General features: G+C 45.7%; 1 protein-coding gene across 1 annotated transcript; it reads right to left on the bottom strand.

Annotated features, from left to right (window-relative positions):
* Nucleotides 1-2,953: 2,953 nt before the first annotated feature.
* Nucleotides 2,954-19,914, bottom strand: Plek2 (pleckstrin 2). The gene is made up of 9 exons (XM_027418351.2): nucleotides 18,555-19,914; nucleotides 12,128-12,292; nucleotides 10,044-10,225; nucleotides 8,813-8,904; nucleotides 8,329-8,516; nucleotides 8,002-8,103; nucleotides 6,219-6,302; nucleotides 4,535-4,613; nucleotides 2,954-3,892 (listed from the first exon to the last, which is right to left on the bottom strand). Exons 1-9 carry the CDS (start codon nucleotides 18,594-18,596, stop codon nucleotides 3,765-3,767), a joined length of 1,062 nt encoding a protein of 353 aa, XP_027274152.1. The 5' UTR covers nucleotides 18,597-19,914; the 3' UTR covers nucleotides 2,954-3,764.
* Between the last annotated feature and the right edge of the window lie 1,282 nt (nucleotides 19,915-21,196).

Here is a 21,196-nt window from a genome sequence, read left to right as displayed (position 1 = left end):
TACACTTGGTCCCTTTGGTGTATACTAAACGACTTACCTTAAATTTTATAAAGTGCTGCTGCTTTCAGCAGCATCACTCAACTAAAGGGGACATTTTCCTCTTTATCTGGTAGGTGCTACTTAGATCTTTAGATTTAACACAAACTTTTTTTTTTTTTTAATATAGTGTTCTGGCTGCATGTATGTATCCCTGCAGGCCAGAAGAGAGCACCAGATCCCATTACAGATGGTTGTGAGCCATCATGTGGTTGCTGGGAATTGAACTCAGGACCTCTGGAAGAGCAACCAAGCGCTTTTAACCTCTGAGCCATCACTCCAGCCCCTGACCTTTTTTTAATGTTCCTATTTTTACCTTCACAGACTAGTATAACATATAAAGTTACAGCTGCAGTAGTCAAATACAGAAAATCATTTAGTTTGGCATGTTTATCTTAGGATACTTGTACTATTTATTATCTGCAGGCAAACTTAAAAACCTAGGCATTCCAGTACTAGACTGAATAGTAAGGGTATGGTAGCATATGCTTATGGCTATAGTACTTAAAGCTGAGCTGGAAAGATTCCTTGAGCCCAGAATTATTGATCAGCATGGGAAACCATTGCAAAATCTGTATCTCAAAAAGATTGAAAGTTAGTGTTGGGGAGATACTTTGCCACTTACGAAAGTTTGTCCCCTTTGTTAATATAGTAGTCTATTAACTTTTCCATTTCCAGTTGTCATGCCATGTTGCTGGTATTTTTCATTGCTGCTTCATGACTTGATTTTGCTATTGTTATGAATCATAATGAAAATAATGGTTTTTGAGTCTTAGACAAGGGTTGCTCAAACACCACCACCACCACCACCACCCCCAAGGGGTCCCAACCCACAGGTTGAACCACTGGTTTAAAAGCATCAAGAAACAAGTTTAGGGCCAAGTATGGTAGAATATGCCTTTAATCCCAGCAGAGACAGAGGCAGGCAGATCTCTGAGTTGAAGGCCTAGCTGGTCTATATACCAAGTTACTGGCCATCCAAGACTCCATAGTGAAGCAAAACAAAGCATGGAGGTATTATTACCAAGCTTCAGTGGCAACTATAATCCCACTTGTTCTGAGACATAGGAGTACCACAAATTAGAGACCAGTTTGGGCTACTCTAAGGATGTAATCATATGCTTGAGTTGGCCTACTCCATGCCTAGCATGTCAAGGCCTTGGAATCAATCCCCATTACAACAGAAGGAAAATAAAATGCATTATGAAATGTAACAAGTGCCCTTTTCCTGGTAATTGTTTACTGAAAATTTTTATATTTAACAAAATTTAAGCCAGGCATGGTGGCATACACCTAGATCAGCCTGGTCTGCAAAGCAAGTTCTAGAGCAGACAGACTACACAGAGAAACCCTGTCTCAAAACTAAAAAGTTAAAAATAGCTGGAGTTCCATGATGATTTTTATCCCATCTGGGCTTTTTTGATAGGTTCTACAGTTGTGTAAAATGGTGACCCTAGCCAGGGGAAAGATCAGTCCATCACTAACACTGTGATGGAAAGAACACAAAGATACATGAGGCCCAAATTACTCACCCAGCCATGGAAGACTGAACAGAATAAACAAGGAATAGAACAGCCTACCATATTCTTGATTTTGCCACCAAAGCCTTTTCATTAAAAATGCTAACAGTTCTGCTTTCCTTCTTCTGCCTTTAATTACAGTCATTAATTCATACAACAAAATGAGCAATATTTTCTACATTAGTTGGTTGAAACTGACCAGAAAGAAACATTGAAACTGCTTTTCTATCAGTTTTATAGTGAAACATACCAATTTTCATGAATATGTTCAAATTTTGGAGTTTACTTTTTGTTTTTAGAGATCAATTTCTTCATGAGCTGCAGAGATGTGCCTGCCTGTCTCTGCCACTGAGCATAAGTTACCATTGACCATTCAGCTGCATACACCAGCCATTTGTGTCCTAGTTTTTTCTTTTTTTTTTTTTTCATCAAGAACAGTTGACATGAGTGAGAATGAAAATGTTCTAGTACCTTACCAGCTTCAGTGCTTTGTCTGAAACTGGTGATACCTGCTTTAGAACCCTTGAGAATCTTTGTCTCGCCCTTAGCCATGGAAGGTATGGCTATGTCAATTTGGAAGCAGGAAGCTATCAAACCAAATGCAGCTTAATTCAGATAAGCACCTAGCAATGTCCTAAAAGTAATTCTGGGTACATTAAACCTGGAAAGATGCCAAACGAAAGAAATGGTGCCTGAAAAGGCAGTCTATTGCAAAGTAAGGAATATGCTCTTGGGATTCCTGACTATTCAGGGTCTGGCATTCCAGACATTAAGAGGAAATCTATTTTAAGAGAAGTTTTTACTTAGGCACTTTAGAAATATCCATTCCCCGTAAATGTAAGTTATGTATTTTATCAAAGTCCATGCCATTGTCCTTGGCAAGAATGCTGGCCATAACTTGTGCCAGGTCACTGTATAAACTTAATAAAAATGTTTATAAAAAACATTGTATGATACAGACTTTTCACTTTAGGTTAATCTTCCAAATGGGGAAGTTTCTACTTATTTCAGTTAATGTTCATTTTTAGGCCAGTCTTAGGCTTTGATTTAACTTTTGCCATTTGTATCTTTGTCGTTTAGAGGTCTCCTCCACATCTTTCTAAATGTTCATTTTGTATAGAAAAGCTGTATTTCTGCCTTTTTAAAAAATATCTGTAACAAATTTCTTCAAGAATATCTATGGGGCTGGAGAAATGGCTCAGCAGTTACGAGCACTGGTTATTCTTCCAGAGGTCTTGAGTTCAGTTCCCAGCAACCACATCGTGGCTCACAACCATCTTTAATGAGATCTGGCACCCTCTTGTCTTCAGGCATGTATGCAGACAGAACACTATAAAAAAATAAAATTTTTAAAAATCTGTTCCAAAAAAAAAAAGATCTATGACCTCTGCAGCTTGTGATATTTGCTGTCCTACTCTGCAAAGCAAAATATCTTCTGAACAGTCAAAAGTTTGCCAGCATCACCACTTTAAAATGAGATACGTCATCCTAGTGACAGGTTGCTTGAGGTTTTCCCATAACCAGTTTCTGTAATACATAGGGCCTTACAGGGAGTAAACATGTGAGGACCATAAAACTGTACAAGAAATAGAGACAAATGCCAATCTTTATTAATTCCAAAGATGTGAATTGTTGAAATCACTCAGAGCTGTCTTAAGACTAGAGTAATATAATATAGCAAAGCCCAAATTAGTGTTCCAACAAAGAGATACTACCATGGTCCCCAAAGACACAGGTGGGTGTGGTTTCTCAAGACAGAGTTTGTGTAGCCCTGTCCAGGAACTCTGTAGACCAGGCTGGCCTTGAACTCACAGAGATCCACCTGTCTCTGCCTCTTCAGTGCTGGTATTAAAGGTGTGCACCACCAACGCCCAACAAGACACAGATTTCTGTCCTGAAGAGCAAAAGTCAAGACGATGCCACCTAACAGCCGTCCCAGCTTTTCAAATCGGTGGTTAGAAGACAAGTAAATCTCTCCACCACTGTGATCTGAGGAACCATCTTGAGTAGTCTCACTCCAAAGCAGTACAAAATGGACAACTTTAAAGTCTTTTCTGATAATTGAACCCGGGGCCTCAGGATTGCCCAGACAGGTCCTCCACCATTGAGCCATATCCAAGTCCAACGTCTGTCTTGTACTCCAGTTCTCCATGAAATCCCATCTATATCAGTTGATGAGAATGAGGGCCCAGGTCCTGTTCCCTTAGGTCATGTTAGCTTCTTGATAGCTTCAATCCACTCTGCTCTCTCAGCCTTGCTGCTGGCCTGGATATAATAGTGTGTGTCGTCCTTCGTAATCACTTTGAAGAGATTTCCTTGGACATTCCCTTTGACTCCTACACAGGAGGAAAAAGGATTGAATAACAATGACAGCTTCCAGCTTGAAGCTAAGCATCAACTAAGACAAAAAACACTGGAGTATTTCAACTCCCTACAGCCATAAGGCCTACCAGTGGTTATTCTGGACATTTGCAGCTTGCTTGATTGCCTGTCCCTGTGCTACCCATAGACCTACAGTCATTCACATCAAAAAAATCCCCTGTTAAAAGAGGCACAGAATTTGATGTTTGCTTTGAATTGATTTTGAGTCTCAATTTCTACATCTGCAAGATAGAAGTGATGCTACCTTCCTACTATAGCTGGGAATTGTAAAATTGAATAGGAAATGAAAGCATGTCATTAACATGAAAACACTAGCCCTTAGCTGTAACTTAGGTGGAAGCTTGTGGACCATCAGCATAGAAACTAAGAGAATATAAGTAAGGAATATTCAGTTTTATTCTTAAAACACAAAAACATCCCATATAGCATTTTCCTTTGTTTTTAAAGCGGACTTCAAGAATTCCATCACTGGCTCATTAAGGAAAGGCCCACTTGATCAGAGCTCAGGCATGCCCCACCCTGAGCCCCAAGGGGCATTAATGCATGCAGATGGAGGCCCCGGAGATCTTTAAGCCAGAGCTGAAGTTGCACCTTACCAGTAGGAACACCATTATCCTCCAGAGCAGACACAAGGGACCCACGAAGAGAAAACCCACCTACTGGCCTGTTCTCTTCCTATGGAGGAAGAGACTGATTAGTAAGTCCATGAACATACACAAAAAGAAGACAACCCCACCCCCCACCCCCCCCCCCGCCTTTAACTGACCTACCAGGCCACTTCTAAAGCCACTTATAATTGTCTAATAGATGTGGCTGTACCTGGCCATCATTTGCCCAAGTAACTTGTGCCAATGAGGCAGTTTGGGCCTGTTTCATGGCGGTGTTACCAGGTCTGGTAGAGTTGAACAGTCTCATCCCACATTCTACCAGAAACATGCACTGGCTTCCTTAACCTTTGCCAACAATATATGGTTATGATGGGCATTCCTGCACATTGAACATTGTTGTGTAAGTTTCTATGTGCTTGGCATGGAACAAGACTGGTTTATGGTATCTGGATGGTTAAAGAGCAACTTTACACTTCAGGAGCCTCAGTCCCTTCTGTTAATAATCAATACTAAATGGTGACTCCAGCAAACAAAACTAAAGCAGTTAAATAACAAGGCAGAACTGTTGACTTAGACAGCAGAGGGAAACATCAAGAAGGGGCCCAGCCCTGCAGGCATCTACAGCAGGCAGTCTCAGGGGAGATTGAACTGGCCTTGAGAAGCAGGTATTGGGTACTGGGATAGATATAGCCCACCAATAGGAAGGGTAAAGGGCAAATCGCAAAAGGCCCTGGACTCATAAAGGGCACAAAATGGTTGATGCTACATTGAGAGTTAAATGTAAAACATGCTTATTCATTTGTTGATATTTTCCAAGTTTCAAAAAGAATTTGTGTAGCTGGGGATGTAGGGGGGTGGTTAGCATGCTTGCTTAGCCTACACAGAGTTTTGGGTTCAATCTGGGATGATGGCGCATGCCTGTAATCCCAGCATTCAAGTTCATCCTTGGCTACATAGTTAATAAGAGACATGCAGTCTTTAAAAATAAAATTAAAAAGGATTTGAGACAGCCATGGTAGCAATACCACTAGAACCCATAGAGAGGTTGATGGGTGCCTTCCGGAGGCCCAAAGGTTTGATCCCTCAGTCAGCTCTCATTCTATCCCTCTTCCTAGGCTTAGCCCCTCATTGTGCTTGGCAGAGAACAAGGGTCCCTCCATGAGGCTAAGGGGTCCTAACTGAAACCCATATCAAAGGCAAGGCTGAACACCCCAACTAGAGAGCCATTTTTCTTTTGATTAGAATTAGATTAACTCAGCATGAGGTGATATTTATCAGAAATGAGGAACAGCAATTCCTGACTCAAAAAGGAATGTGTAAATTAAATACAATAAGAAGAAAATTTTCAAAGGTAAAAACAAGTTGAGGGGGGCAAAATTTGTAGGCCCATTGGATGAAAAGGGTGAAGAGGCTGTGAGCACCACTTAGGAGTCTCTGTCTCTCCCTTTGCCCACAAAACAGGCTTTGGGGAAAGTAAAAGGTGCTCTTTCTGAAAATAATGAAGGTCTGCGGATGTGGGCACAGAAGACCATGCACCGAGCAGACAACTCTATGACAGAGCAGTACTGCCTGCAAGGAATCTCGGTGGGATGTGGAACAGGACACACAGCAGCTGCCCACTCTGCTTGAGACTATGGAAGCAGCACACCCCCAAGGGACATGGGTCACTCACTTTGGAAGGGTCATAGTAATGCAGGAAAGCTGGGTCCCTCCTCAGAACAAATCGGCGCACCTTCCAGTTTTTCCTCTTGTGCCCCTATAGGAAGGAAAGGGCTCAAGCTCTACATTCCCTTCCCATTTTCATGCATCCATCAAACAAAACCCCAACCAGCCAGCCTACTCTAGTGGGACCACATTCTAAGGACAGTTTGAAGGAAACTCAAGGATTACAGTGACACGATCCCTGTTTAGAGGCACCTCAGCAAAAATGCCACACTAGTTGACAGAGAACTAAAAGTTAGCACTGAAAGAAAGGGGGCACATTACCCCAACATTCAGGAATGAACGGACTAAGGAGCTGAGGCCGGAGCTCAGTGGTAGTGTTAGCCAAGTAAGCACAAGACCCTGAATTCAATTCTCAGCACTGAACATCAAAAAGGCACAGGGGTTGGAGAGATGCCTCATCAGTTAAGAGCATTTGCTGCTCTTGAAGAGAATCCAGGTTCAGTTCCCAGCACTCACATGGTGGCTCACAACTGTCTGTAATACTAGTTCCAGAAGATCCGATTCCCTCTCTGGTCTCTGTAAGAACTGCACACACATACACACAGACAAAATACCCATATACACAAAAATCTTCTTTAAATACTAAAAATTTTTAATTAATTTTAAAGGAGGAGGACAGAACAAGCCTCAACTAGATCAGCAGCTCACAAATCACATTGCACACAAGGTCACCAACATTTTAAGGGTCAACTTGGTCCAAAATCAACCCTACAGATACATGTATATTTGTGCATTTTATTATTTGGAAATCAAATGTAACATTCTATATCAGAGGAATCAATGTAATATTCTATATCAGAAAAAGGATCAATTATTGGGTGGTAGTGGCACTCGCCTTTAATCCCAGTAGTAGGGAGGCAGAGGCAGGTGGATCTCTGTGAGTTTGAGGCCAGCCTGATCTATAATGCAAGTTCTAGGACAGGCTCCAAAGCTACACAGAGAAACCCTGTCTTGAAAAACCAAAAAAAAGAAAAAAAAAAAAAGATCAATTACAGTCTATGATACAGTATATGGTAAAGTCTAAATAGGTATTGATCTCTGTGTGTTGCAGAGTGTGAAAGAAACTCTCTGAACTCACACCCGAGATCACAAACCTGCACCTAGAATCTCTCTCATCCCTTCGTCCACTCCTGTGGACCTCAGTTCTTCCCTCAGTTAGGGACCCTGTCAGGCCCAGTAGCAGCAGGACCCTTGTTTTGTTTTGTTTTGTTTTGTTTGTTTTTCAAGACAGGGTTTCTCTGTGGCTTTGGAGGCTGTCCTGGAACTAGCTCTTGTAGACCAGGCTGGTCTTGAACTCACAGAGATCCATCTGCCTCTGCCTCCCGAGTGCTGGGATTAAAGGCATGTGCCACCAACGCCCGGCTTTTTTTTTTTTTTTCTTTGGAAGCAGGACCCTTGAGATAGACTATTGCTTCTATGGTAAAAAGAGCAGATGGTTCCTTATGTTCACCAGGCAGGTGAAACTGGACAATAATATAGAAGTTGCTTTTTAATGTGACAATTACTTGTGTGTATATTTTTTCAAAACAATTCTTGGTTCATGTATGTGAGAATGAGCATGCGCCGGTCTTTGACTTGCCTCTTGTGCCTGGGGAGGGGAGGTCCTGTTTCTGTGGCTCCCACTAATCAAGAATGTACTCCAGCATCCTCAGCTCCTGCCTCCCTCTGGGCTCATCCCTGCCTCCTTCAAGGGTGACAGCTATACATGTCCTCCTCAAAAGCAGACATACCTGCTTGGATAGGTAGCCTTGTTTCACCACTACGCCACTTAACTCCATGGTGCTGAGACTGATCTCCTCCTTGGAGCTTACCTTCTTCTTGTAGCTTTCAGCCTAGTGGGAAGTGGGAAGGGGAAGGCAAGGACTCGTTACAAAGGAACCCAGGCCCACGCCAAGGAGGCTGCAAAGACAAAGAGAATTCCTCAACACAGATGCCCCTTGTCCCCTCAGGATGGAACTGTTCCCCAACCCTGGACCTTCCCTATGGCTCCAGACTCACAACTCCTACCCTTGCTACTTCCAGCCCTCTCCCCTAGAAGAGCCCAACCTCTAACTTACGAAAGTGTACAGGGCTGTGGAGTCATCCAGAAACTGCTCAACCAGATCCCCGGCACGAATAGCTCCCATGCTCCGGACCCCAACTGGCCTGAGGAAGTTCTCTTCCATAAGCATGGAGGCCAGGGTCACTCCTTCCAGACGGCTGGCTGCAAAGCTGCTGGAGATGAGCCAGTCCACCAAGGAGGAGCCTGAGTCAGCACAAAGACAGGCGCCTGTCAGACCAATGGTTAGCTATACCCTAGCCTACTCATAGGGCTTGATCAACTTGACCTTGACCGCCTAAGAAGTCTCAGGTTCTACCTAAGAGCAGCCTGATGGTCACATCCAATGCTCAGAGCTGTAGCTGTACCCACAGGTGACCCTCACACGCTATCCCATTTCTTAGCCAGCAGCTCAGTCCCCATTATAATCTGCTTAAGCAATTGGATGAGCTCCAGTCACTATGTCCCAGGTCTCCAACCTGGCCATGGGCAGACAGGCTCACCCAGGAAGGTCTTTTTGTAGGTGCTTCCCTGCTCCATGTTGGGACACGGCCGGATTCCACTGCTGCTGTCATGCATCTTGTCCACAATTCGACTACACAGGAGAAAGGCAAAGAAAGGACCCTGGTCATACTGTCTGCTACAGGGAGGGTCCAAGAATCATGATATAAATCATGATATAAAGCAAAGGGCAGATGATATGACACATACCACAGAAACAGGCTTTTGTTATAAATCAAAATCCAATATGCATGGCTTTCAGATGTTATTCTTCTTGATGGTCTAAGTGGTCGAATATTTCTACACTGGGCTACTATTGACATAAAGCTAAACAATTGTGACTGCTTAAAACCCAGAATGTGCAGGAACCCTCACGGCTCCCTGGGAACTGCTACGTGTTGTCTGAACTCCTCCAGCTCCTCCTCCATAGATTTCCTTTTTGAACCTACCTTAGGCTGTTCCTCCCTGCACTTGCCCTGGCTTAGCGGCTATGTGCACCCACAAATAGTGTGCACACTGGACTTCAGAAGCTGATGTGGAATTGTATGAGTTCAGGGATGGACTCGCATCCCAGTTATGATGGCCGTAACAGTTCAGCTGCCTGAGAGGCCATGGGGCATGTCCATGATGGAAACACCTGTCACCTCGGTGGCACAATATTACCATTACCACTGACTGGCCTTCTCTCTGCCTGATGTGACAACTGCTGCCACCAATGAGAGACCTTCTCTATCTATGTATGTCCCTAGGCTTACCTCTGCTGAATAGCTGGCACAATGAATGACATTCAATAGGCACTCAATAACCATCTCTTTTTCCTTTTCAAAATTGACACATAATCATTGTACATTTTTGTTATCTACTCAATGATTTCTTAGATGGTTGAATGAGGAATCCCTCCAAACAATAAAACAGCCATTTCCAGCCACCAAACTGCTGATGAGACCTGTCTAAGGACTCTGCCTAAAATGGAATGGGGGTCTCTACTTCATTTGCTGAGGTATTAAGACTTGGTAGAGGCCCTGAAAGGTTATATAGGAGAGAGGAACTAAACAAGGCAAGTTCCAGGAGTCAACACAGCAAAACCAGGACAGAGAAAACCACTGGCCCTGAAGCACAAATGTGGAATAGCCAAGCCAGTGTTGTACCAAAAGGTCTGCCTCCCCACTAAATGGACAGGAGAGGCAGCAGGGAGGCCAGACAGAGTCAGGGGCAGGCAGGTGGAACACTCACTGCAGGCTGATGTGTGGGGGCAACTTGAAGGAGTTTTTCTGTATGTGGAGTTGCTGGACCTTCCCCGGCTGCCCTGAGTGGATAGCTCCTGTTATCTCAAAGGCCCAGGAATCCCTCTCCTCTCGAGAACAAGCCTCCAGGAAGTACTCAGTGGAAGTTCGGGTCTTCAGCTTAATGAGGAGCTGTGAGAAGAGACAACCAGACAGACTAATACTTAGGGGAGAACTGGCCAAGGGATGCTGGCAGTAGGAATGAGAGGGCCAGGGAGGATCCTGGAGACCATGTATCCAGGGATGCCTAGGGCCCAACCCTGCCCACACTCAGCAGGTGGGGCTGTAAAGATTGATTTGGATAGATCCAAGACAAGGAGCTCCTGGCCTCCTAAAGCAATCTTTCCCTTCTGCACAGATTAATGCAGTACTTCCCAGCACTGTGGCTCTAACTCATCCTTCCAGAGCCATAGCCCCACCTCCTATCACAGCCCCTCTCTGAAGAGGGGACTTCCCAAGCTTGGTCAGATGGAGCTGAACACAAACCTCAGCTCTGCCACTTAGCTAGAAAGGTTAGGTCGCCCCAGGAACCTCGCTGAGCTCCAGTCTCTACCTATAACAACAAGTCACTACCATGTACCCCTACAGGACTGCTAACAAAGCCCCTCCCATCCCTGTCTCTAGTTCAAACCTCACCAAGTCATCCACTCACTCTACATGTGACCCTGTTTCAACTCCTTCCCAAAAGGTTTGCCCTCTGCCACATGCTCAGCCCTTGGTCAGCATTCTCAGAGAAATCCACCCAGGATGGAACAGCCTGCTCCAGGACTAGGTGGAGAGAGAAGTACTGCACTGCTAGCAATCCATGAATGCAAGGATTGTGAGCAGCTACTGACACAGAGGACTCAGCTTGGTGAGCATTCCCTTCCAGCCCCATCGGCAGGCCTTCACCCCCAGGATCCCTATTCCTGAGGCTGTACTTGCCCTAGACAAACCATAGTGGTGCCCTCCTCTGCAGCTCATATTTACACTATTATCTGGGACTCTAAATGTTTGCAATGGCCATGTGTTGCTGATAAATAGAACCCACTGGACAAGAGCTCTACCACTGAGCTACACTACATTCTCAACCTCTCTCTCTCTCTCTCTCTCTCTCTCTCTCTCTCTCTCTCTCTCGTGTGTGTGTGTGTGTGTGTGTGTGTGTGTGTGTGTGTGTGTGTGTACCACATGCACATAGGTGCCTTTAGAGGCCAGAGGTCACTAGATCTCCTGGAACTGTAGTCATAGGTACTGGAGCGTCAGCTGTTGTGCGCTGTCTGATATGAAGGCTAGGAAGCAAATTACTGCAAGAACAGTAAATGTTTTTAACAGCTAAGCCACCTCTTGGCCCCATTAGTTTCTTTCTCTCTCTCTCTTTTTTTTTTTATTATAGAAGGGGTACATTAGCAGCCCTGGCTAGCCTGGGACTCATCATATAGACAAGGCTGGTCTTGAACTCCCGAGAGCCTGCTCTGTCTTCCAAGTGCTGGGATTAGCCACCACACCTGGACCCCGACATATTTTTTTGATGTAGGGTCAAAGCTGCCACCCCTACTTCTGAAACATATACCCACCCCTCAAGGGTTGTAAGTCATCATAATGAACCCCAAGACAGCATATTTTCTCACATTTTATGTCCCCTAATTATGGACATAAATCTTGAAGGAAACAGCAAAAGATAAAGAAAAACCTCACCCGTGCTTCTGTCTAAGAGACAGCCATTGCTGACATCTGGTGTCTTCCTGTGGTCTCTTCTGCTAGTTTTTAGTTTCTGGTTTTGTTGTGAATTAGTGTCTGCCTCCTAGAACACTAGGTGTTTTTTTTGTTTGTTTGTTTGTTTGTTTTTAACAAATCATCACTTTCTCAACCAGCATCATCACATGTGTAACATAATTGCTTTATCCTGATTTTTGTAACTGACAAATGAGAGCTGAGAGAGGTTTAACTATTTGCCCGAGTTTATGAGGCAGTCAGGATTTGAACCCAAATCATTCACTGATAACAAAGGGGCAAGGTGGCTAGAACAGAGGACCAGGCATCAGGATGCTCACATACCGGCCGGTTTTCATACTCCAGGCAGGGGCAAGTAATGGTGCAGCCATCGAGGAGTATTCTTCCCTTGGGTGGGGTCACTCGCCGGCCTCCCTCTAGCTTGTAATACAGGAGTGTGTTCTGCCGAAGGATAAACCATCGTGCCTTCCAGTTGTGGACAATGTGTCCCTATGGACAGACAGACAGATGGGAAAGGGTGGTGGTGAGGTGATGGAAAAAGCTTGTAGATTCAAGATACCTTTATTCAGATAAATACCAGCCAAACACAAGCCAGAGAGTGCCAGGGGCACGCAAGCAGCGAGGCCAGGGAGAAGGGGAAGGAGAAGGGGCTTCCATGCGCTCTGTGGTCCCTTAAGAGCCCATCCTGACCTCACCTTGATCACGCCTTAACAGGCGTGGTCAGGCACACTTGTAACCAGCCTCTAACAGGAGTGGCTTACTGTCCCCTACAATTCCCCTTTTAGTATAAAAGAGGATTAAAACTTAACAGTGTAAAGTATCCAAAATTAACAATCATAAAGATGAAATACAAGAAATCTGCTATTGTACATCCTAACCATGTCTATTCCACCTAAACCCTAAAGTCATCTGAAAGAGGTGTCCAAACGTGAACACCTCCTTCCATTCCCAACCCTAAACAATAGGAAGGTCATTCCTAACTAGGCTTACACTACCCTAATAGACAATAATGGGGGACGGGGGCATAGCATCCTCCAAGTTACTTCCTGCTGAAATGGGACGATGGTAGCCTTGTGGGGTCCAGTGGGAAGAAAATGTTAGTATAGTGAAAGTCTCTAACGGATTATATCCAGTCCATGTTAGATGGGATTTGCTTGATTGAAGATCTAGGTTGAAATCCTCAACTTGATTGAAGTCAGTGGCGTGGTCAGGCACACCTGTAACCAGCCTCTAACAGGCGTGGCTTACTGTCACCTACAGTGAGGTGAGGCAGAGGGAGGACACTGCACTAGGGAGAGGAAGCCCAGGCTTCGGCAAGCAGTGTGGGCAGAGAGACAATGTACAGTGAAGGAGGAGCAGACGTTTTGTCCGCCTCTCCTTTGCTCAACTCTTCTGAGTTGGAAACAAAGGCCTTTGGCCTTGACCTTTTATTTCCTATTGGCCTTTGCCAGTGGTAGAGATCAAACCCAGGCCCTCTGGCATGTGAGATGAGTGTTTTACCTCTGAGTTATATATCCCAGAACCAGTTCATAAAGCTTGAGAGAAACTGCAAGCTATAAAGAAAAATCACTCACCTGTAACTTTTTTAGCAAAGACAGCCATCGCTAACATCTGGTGTTTCCTTCCAGTCTTCCCCCCTTTACTGTGTCTGTCAGTATGCATGTATTCACAAATGTATGTATGCATTTTGACAGGGTATGCATGTATGTGTGTGTGTGTGTGTGTGTGTGTGTGTGTGTGTGTGTGTGTGTATACATATATGTGTGGGTTTAGACAAGGTCTAACTACTTGACCCAGGCTGGCCTGGAACTCATGATTCTCCTGCCCCAGGCAAGGTAGTTCACAGCTTTAATCCCAGCACCCCTGAAGCAGACAGGCAGATCTCTGTGAATTCAAAACTAGCCTGGCTTACATAAAGAGTCCCAAGGCCAGCCAGGTCCCTGTCTCCAAAAATAAATAAAATTTTAAAAAGAAAATTTAATGTGTGTGCATATGCATGTAGATAGGGACTGAATCCAAGGCATCACGTGTATGAGGTCAGTACTCTGTGACCTTATTATATCTCCAGCCCCTAATAATAAAATTCTAAAAAGTATTATCAATGATTCTTTGTGGGTGTGTGGTGGTGGCAATCAAACCAGAGCCCCAGAAATGCTAGGCAAGCACTCTGCCATTGAATTGCAGTTCCCAAAATGTTTTGTTTTTGTTTTTGTTTTTTAAGGACAGCAGGGTCTTGCCCAGGCTGGATTTGGACTTATGACCCTCCAGCCTCAGCATCTCAGTGTTCTGGGATTATACATGTATATTATAATACCCAGAAAATGATGTATCATTTTAATAATGGTAAAATAAATTTAAATTCAAATAAGCAAACAATCTTGGTGAGCTATTTAGGTTAATCAGATGAGGAATGCAGGCAAGAGTGAGCACAAAAATCACTATTGGGCTTGTAGCCTGGTGGTGGAGCCCTAGCCTAGTCTTCGAGAGGTCTGAGGTTTGAGTCCCAGCACCAAAACCATTGCAGCACTTCCTCTTTAGGAGCATGGCATCTATACAACTCAGGCACTGAGTCCTGTGGGGCAGGGATGGGGAAGTGATGGGTTCCCGCCAGGCAAAGGCTTCCCATTCTATGTCACAGTTTGATATTGAGACCATGAGGGATTTTAAGCAGAAGCATAACAAGTTTGGGCTCTTAGGTTTAAAAGATCCCTCTAGAGCTGGGGATGTAACCTTGCCTAATACGAATGAAGTCCTCGGTCCAATGTGGTGATATGTTGTTTATAATCTAACAAATAAAGCTTGGCTGAAGATCAGAGTGCAAAGCTAACCACAATAATCAGCCATAGAGTCCAGGCAGTGGAGGCACACACCTTTAATCCCAGCATTAGAGAGGAATATAAGAGGGGAGGAGACAGGAGCTCAGGCTGTCTGCAGTCACAGTGAGGACGTGAGGACGGGATCGCCCCTTTTGGTTTGCACCTCGGTAGAGGTAAGAACTCTCTTGTGGTTGGCTGCTTTGCTTTTCTGATCTTCAGCATGAACTCTAATAAGGGTTTCTGGGTTTTTATTATTCGTGCCCAGCACCATGTAAGCTGATGATACACACCTGTACTGAAGGGGTAGAGGAAGGAGGATCAGAAGTTCAAGCTACATAGTGAGTTCAAAGCCAGCCTGGGTTAGAGACTGTCTCAAAACACAATCAGTAAATCAATCATTAGTCACTCTGGTCAGGTTTATCGACACGCTAATCTGTAATCACAGCTGTGACGGGTATGATAGATCCGTGAGACCCTGCTAAACAAAACAACCGTTCTGACTTCAGTATGTAGGGACAAGTGAATGAAACAGTGAGACTAGAGCGGGGGCCTCATCAGAAGGCTCTGGAATAATCTCACACCTCACAGGAAACCACCCGTGTTCCTGCTCTACAGACAAGCCTCGGTGCACACAGGCAAAGTAAGTCTAGATCCAAATAAACCCAGCCCCCAGCCCTCCATGTAGGCACTGGTCCCCATGGATGGAGAAGCCTCTCTCTTCAGGCCTCTTGTCTGTAAGCCACTGATTGGGGTAGAGGCCAGGTCCTGTAGGGGAAAGGAGGAGCCCCATGAGATGGTCCAGCACCTCAGGGCTGTGCTAAAGAAGCACAGACTGTAACAGCTGGTGACACTCTTTAAGAAGGATACTGTACTCCTTAACTCTAATGATGAGGAAACAGCCAGGCAGGGTAGTTGTTAATCCCAGCACTTGGGAGGCAGAGGCAGGCCTACCGCTGTGAGTTCCAGGCCAGTCTGATCTACACAGCAAATTTCAGGACATCCAGGGCTACACAGGGAACCCTGCCAAAGAAGAAGGAGGAGGAGGAGAAAAGGAAAGAAAGAAAGAAAGAAAAAAGAAAGAAAGAAAGAAAGAAAGAAAGAAAGAAAGAAAGAAGGAAGGAAGGAAGGAAGAAAGAAAGAAAGAAAGAAAGAAAGAAAGAAGAGGGAGAAGTAGAAAAAAGTGGAAAATATTTAATACCACAAGCATTTTTTTTACATCTGTATAACAATGATTTAATTAATCATTTATCTCAAGAGACAGATAGGTAGCTTCCAGAAGTGTCTGACTGATTGGTTGTGTTGTTTATTTGAGACAGAGTCTCCCTATATAGCCTAGGCTAGTCTCCAACTAAGGATACTCCTCCCTCAGTCTCCCAAGTGCTGAAATATAGATGTGAGCCACTACACCAGGCTTCTAGAATATTTCATGCATAAAAATATTTTGTTGGGCTGGGGTGTAGAGTAATTGGCGGAGGGCTTGCTTAGCTAGATGGAGCCCTTAGCACTGAATAAACTAGACATGATGGTGCATGCCTATAACCCAGGACTTGGGAGGTGGAGACAGACAGATCAAAGAGTTCAAGGTCGTCCTTAAATACATAGAGAGTTTGAGGCTACAGTAGACTACATAAGAGCCTGTCTTAAAGAAGATGATAAAGCTTTGACTGTATGTTCTTGAGATGAAGCCCTGGAGTCCTACCATTGGTATCCCCAGGCCTCCAAGCTTGGCAGCAGCACCTGTCTCAACTCTCCTCACCACAAAGCTATATATTCCTCCACCCCCACCCCCATGCCCCACCCACACCCACGCACAGACTCAGCTGCTCCTCTCCTCTGAGAGCCAGGCCTGACAAGAACCCTGTGTTTTGCCTAGAGTTTGGTTCTTTCTTGTCTGGGCAGGATGAGGAGCCAAATCCATCATGTCCCTGCTTGCCTCCCGCTAAGCCTACCAGGAGATGGCTGTTCTGCTCCCTTGCTTCCCCAGCTCAGGCCTTCCCCATCCAGAGCTGAGAACCCTCCTAAACCACCCAGTGCCACCATGACCCTGTAACTTCCCCGGTGAGCACATGGATTACTGCTGCCACTTGAGAGGAAAGTGGATTTACGTGGCGGTGGCTACAGGCAGTGATCATAGTAGGAGTCTTTGGCCAACTTCCTCACTGGGCAGGAACAAATATGACTTCCACTTGCCTCAGGATCGGGTTAGAAAGAGGCACTGGTACCTCAGCCTCACCCTGTGCTGACTCTGGATTCTAAACCAGGCCTCCCAGAAGACAAGGGCAATCCTCTTCTGTGTCCTGGTGAGCCTAGCCCTCCTGTCTCTATAGTAGTGGTAGTGGGAGTCATGTAGGTAACCCCAGAAACAGTCAGAGGCCCAAAAACCCTATCTGAAGGATTTGACCTAGAGGTGATCCGGCTCCTTCACCGGCCCTTACCACAGCCTTGCAATCACCAGCCAACCACACATCACACCAGCTCAGCCATCTCACAGGCTGCAGTACAGTGGAGTCAGTAGTGACCTGGATGAACCATCTCATCATTTAAATGATGAAGACACAAAGTGAGCATGGAATTCTGGACAGTTGGACACAGTGTGACCACTGACCTGGCATCACCTTCTAGTCGTCCCGCTTACAACTTTAAACAAAGCACACCTATTCTCTCTGTATCACGCACTGTGCAAAACAATGCAGGCATATGTAAACAGAACATGAAAGGGACTTGAGCCTGCAGGGCTAGCAGGCTGACCTGGTGACCAGGTGAGCCAATGAGGAAGACAGTCTCTTTACCCTTCATTACTCCAATTCCTAAGGCTGTAAGCCCAGAACAGCCAAAGGACTCAGCGTCAGATTTATAATCTGTATGCTTTGCTATTATACTAATATAAGTGTTAGTGTTGACATCAATGTTAAATTTGTCTTTAGATGTTAGGGACCAAACCCAAGGTTTCCTGCACACTAGAAGTGTCATACTGCCGAACCCTAAAATTTTCTCTTGCAGGTTCCTTCCTTCATTTCCCCCTTGATCCAAGATACCCTGGAGTCCCAGAGTCCCTAACTTCTTCACCGTGGGGTAATGGAAAAAGGACCAATGATGGGATGCATGTCCCATCTACTACTTACTGTAGGCAAGCTATTCCATCTCACTGATACTCAATCTTCTCATCTACAAGTGATAGCAACAACCATTCTGGTGCCAATCACTAATCTTACAGGACCGATGAAGGATGAAACAAGACAGACAGCTAAGTGGTCACACACACACACACACACACACAACACACACACACACACACACACACACACACACACACACACACACACGAGAGGGGGTAAACTACACAGCATATCCAAGGTGTTTTATATTTCAATACCATACTATTATGTTTTAATGGACACATGACTATGCATATTCATACATTGTACACACATTGTGACGTCAATCATAGGCATGGTTTGCAACGATCCCATCAGGGTAACCGGCCTATCCATCACCTCAAACATTTATTATTGCTTCGGAAGCATTCAAAACCCTCTTAGCTATTTCAGAATACACTCTTTAATTGCAATCCACCACAATCTAAACTTCTGCCACAGAATGTTAGAAGTCATTCCTTCTTTCCAACTGTACCCTTTAACCATCCTCTCTCCACCCTGCACCCCACACCTCTTAGGATATTTTAAGGCATGTGGTGTGTGTGTGTTGCTGTGGACTGAACCCAGGGCCTTGAGCATGCTAACTCACCGGGGGTTTTGCCCCTGGCCTCGTCCTCAGTCCTAGTAAGTTGATTTAAGAGACCCAGCCCGGAACCACACTAACCAAGCCGGATCCGCGGGACTGGCTGGTCAGCGGGAGCCAGCCTCGTCCGCGCGTCCAGCCACCTCCTGCTCCGCTGTCCCCAAGGCCACGCAGGCGCAAGGCCGGAGCGCACTCACCCTCTTCACGAGGAAGCCCTCCTTGAGCACGCCGTCCTCCATGTCGTCGGTCCAGGTGAGCTGTCCCCGCGATCCGCCGCCCGTGCTGCCCGCGCCCAGGAAGCCGCTCCCGCCCAGCGACGCCCCCTGGCGCGTATCCAGTGCCAGAGCCTCGGGCCCCGCGGGCAGGAAGTCTGGCCGGGTCGGGACTTCTACGCCGACCTTCCCACGCGAGGTGCCCAGCCTGCCAGCCCCACCCCGCGCGACCCGCGGTGATCAATCGCCCAAGTAAATTGCCCTGGACGGGTGGGTATCTAGACTTGTGAGCCATGCCTGAGCGCGGAGGAAACAGAGGCAGGGGAGTGAACACTGGGTGGAACTGGGCTAGGAGGGCAAGAGAATCACAAGTTTAACGCGACTGGCACAGTCTACAGGATCCTGTGTCCAAACACACTCCACATCACACCATCCTCATCTGAAAACAAAAACAAAAACAAAAACAAACAAACAAAAAAAAAAACCTGAGAGCCAAAGATTTTAGCAGTTCGTGGTGAGTTTAAAGAGTTTGCAAAATAATTCACTCATCCTTATAGGTCATATTTTAATGCACTATTTTAAAGTAAAAATGAATGTCTATGATGATGATGAACAAAAAAATCCTAAGAGAATCATCGCAGTGTTCTACTACGCCATCTGGCACCTGAAACAAAAGGGAACTATGGGTTGTGCTAAATGGCTTGGAATTCCTGACATTTCTTCTTCACTCTGCAGAGGGAAGAGTGTGCTAGGCAGGAGAAAGGCCTGGGGTGCCTGGAAGGAATGAGACCGCCTGGACTAGAAGAAGAGGGAACTGCTGGCTATGGAAAGACGAGGGCGATTCCCTTCAAGCTGGCTCCCAATCCATCCTAGAGTTCCTATACCGGGCCGTGCCCCCACTGGTGTCTGTGGGTCTGTAACAGACGTATACCTTCACCTCATTGTGAAAGCCAGGAGACCTGGCAGAGGCCATGGTACTGTGTTACCAGGCAAAAGCTTCCTACATTTTGAATCCAAAACAGGGTTTCCACTCCCTTCTCAATAGTAGTGCTAGGTTTCACTTGGAATATCCAAACTCCAGGAGGCAAATACTTATGTTTTCCAGGAAACTGAAGTGTCAAGCCATTAACACCTGCTGAAGGCCTCACATCCCCAGGGCATTTTTAGCACACTTGCTTCTGAACCCCAGCAGGACTCAGACCCAGGGTAGGAAAGGCTGGGAAAGTCTGATCCTCAGCCTCTGCCAGCTCCTCCTTGGAGGCTCAGACACTGCCTTTTCTTCCTTCCTTCCTTTCTTCCTTCCTTTCTTCCTTCCTTTCTTTCTTCCTTTCTTCCTTCCTTCCTTCCTTCCTTCCTTTCTTTCTTTCTTCCTTCCTTCCTTCCTTCCTTTCCTTCCTTCCTTCCTTCCTTCCTTTCCTTCCTTCCTTCCTTTCTTTCCTTTCTTTCTTTCTTTTTTTGTTTGTTTTTCGAGACAGGGTTTTTCTGTGTAGCTTTGGAGCCTATCCTGGCACTCGCTCTGGAGACCAAGCTGGCCTGGAACTCACAGAGGTCCCCCTGCCTCTGCCTCCCAAGTGCTGGGATTAAAGGCGTGTGCCACCAACGCCGGGGGACACTGCCTTTTCTTTGTGTACTCATTCCCCTGCCTCTGTTTCCTCCGTGCTCAGGGTTGGCTCACAAGTCTAGACACCCTGAGTTCTCTGAAATGGGCAAGGTTAGTCCTTTCTCCCCAGTACATCAAAGGAAGGCTTCTGTAGTTCTGTGGAGGGAAGCCCCTGCCCCGGCCCATCCTGTCTGATTCACTGGGCCTTCAGCATGAGTCACCTCCTCTGTCTTCCCCAATCTGTGGTGACTGCACCACCAACCTACCAGGGAACCACGATGACATAAGCCCAGCTGAACCACAGGGAGGAGACTGGAGGGGGACAGAAATAAACAGACAATGAAGACTTGGACTTGGGGAGGAGGCAGGGCAAGGAAGGAACCTCCAGACTCAGAAAGGAATGTGTCTTCATCTTGCAGGCAAACACCTTTCTGTTTTGAAGGGCAGGTAACACCTTTCATGTATTAGTGTGTAGAGAAAGCTGTTAGGTAGGTGTTTGTGTGATGACTCTGCCTGGTGTGAATTCTACCACTAGACTCATTGCTCTGGCTTTGGATAAGAATCTTCTGTTTACACACAGCACAGCCTTATTCACAAGGAACTCGCTGGCTTAATGAGTTTGTCAGAATGACCATCTACCCCTAGAAATCATCTAATACACACACACACACACACACACACACACACACACACACAGAGAGAGAGAGAGAGAGAGAGAGAGAGAGAGAGAGAGAGAGAATCAAAACAATTTGTCTAAAGTCTTTATCCACATAGTGTCAAACCAGGGCCAGAATCCAAACTAACAGAGCAGTATATTGCAAGGCTAGCTCTTAGCAAACACAGGGGCACCTCCCTCAGGAGTGGCCAGCATCAGAATTAATGGCTACAGAACCAGAAAGGACTTCAAACTGCTGTTCCTGGGGACTGAGGAGGTAGACAGCTCAGCTGTTAAGGGCACTTGTTGCTATTGTAGATGACCCAGGTTCAGTTCCCGGAACCTACACGGTTAGCTCATAACTATCTGTAA

Source organism: Cricetulus griseus, chromosome 5 (genome assembly GCF_003668045.3).
Source record: "Cricetulus griseus strain 17A/GY chromosome 5, alternate assembly CriGri-PICRH-1.0, whole genome shotgun sequence".
Lineage (NCBI taxonomy): Eukaryota > Metazoa > Chordata > Mammalia > Rodentia > Cricetidae > Cricetulus > Cricetulus griseus.
The sequence above is the reverse complement of the archived record's forward strand: the minus strand, read 5'-3'. Positions and strand labels throughout refer to the sequence as shown.

Excerpts from the sequence above, each read along its gene's own strand:
- Plek2 (XM_027418351.2), bottom strand. The coding sequence starts at position 18,596 with ATGGAGGACGGCGTGCTCAAGGAGGGCTTCCTCGTGAAGAGG. Across the intron at positions 6,303-8,001 it reads AAGGCTACCTATCCAAGCAG|GGGCACAAGAGGAAAAACTG; the intron begins GTATGTCTGCTT and ends TCCTTCCTATAG. Across the intron at positions 4,614-6,218 it reads ATTACTATGACCCTTCCAAA|GAAGAGAACAGGCCAGTAGG; the intron begins GTGAGTGACCCA and ends CTTCCTCCATAG.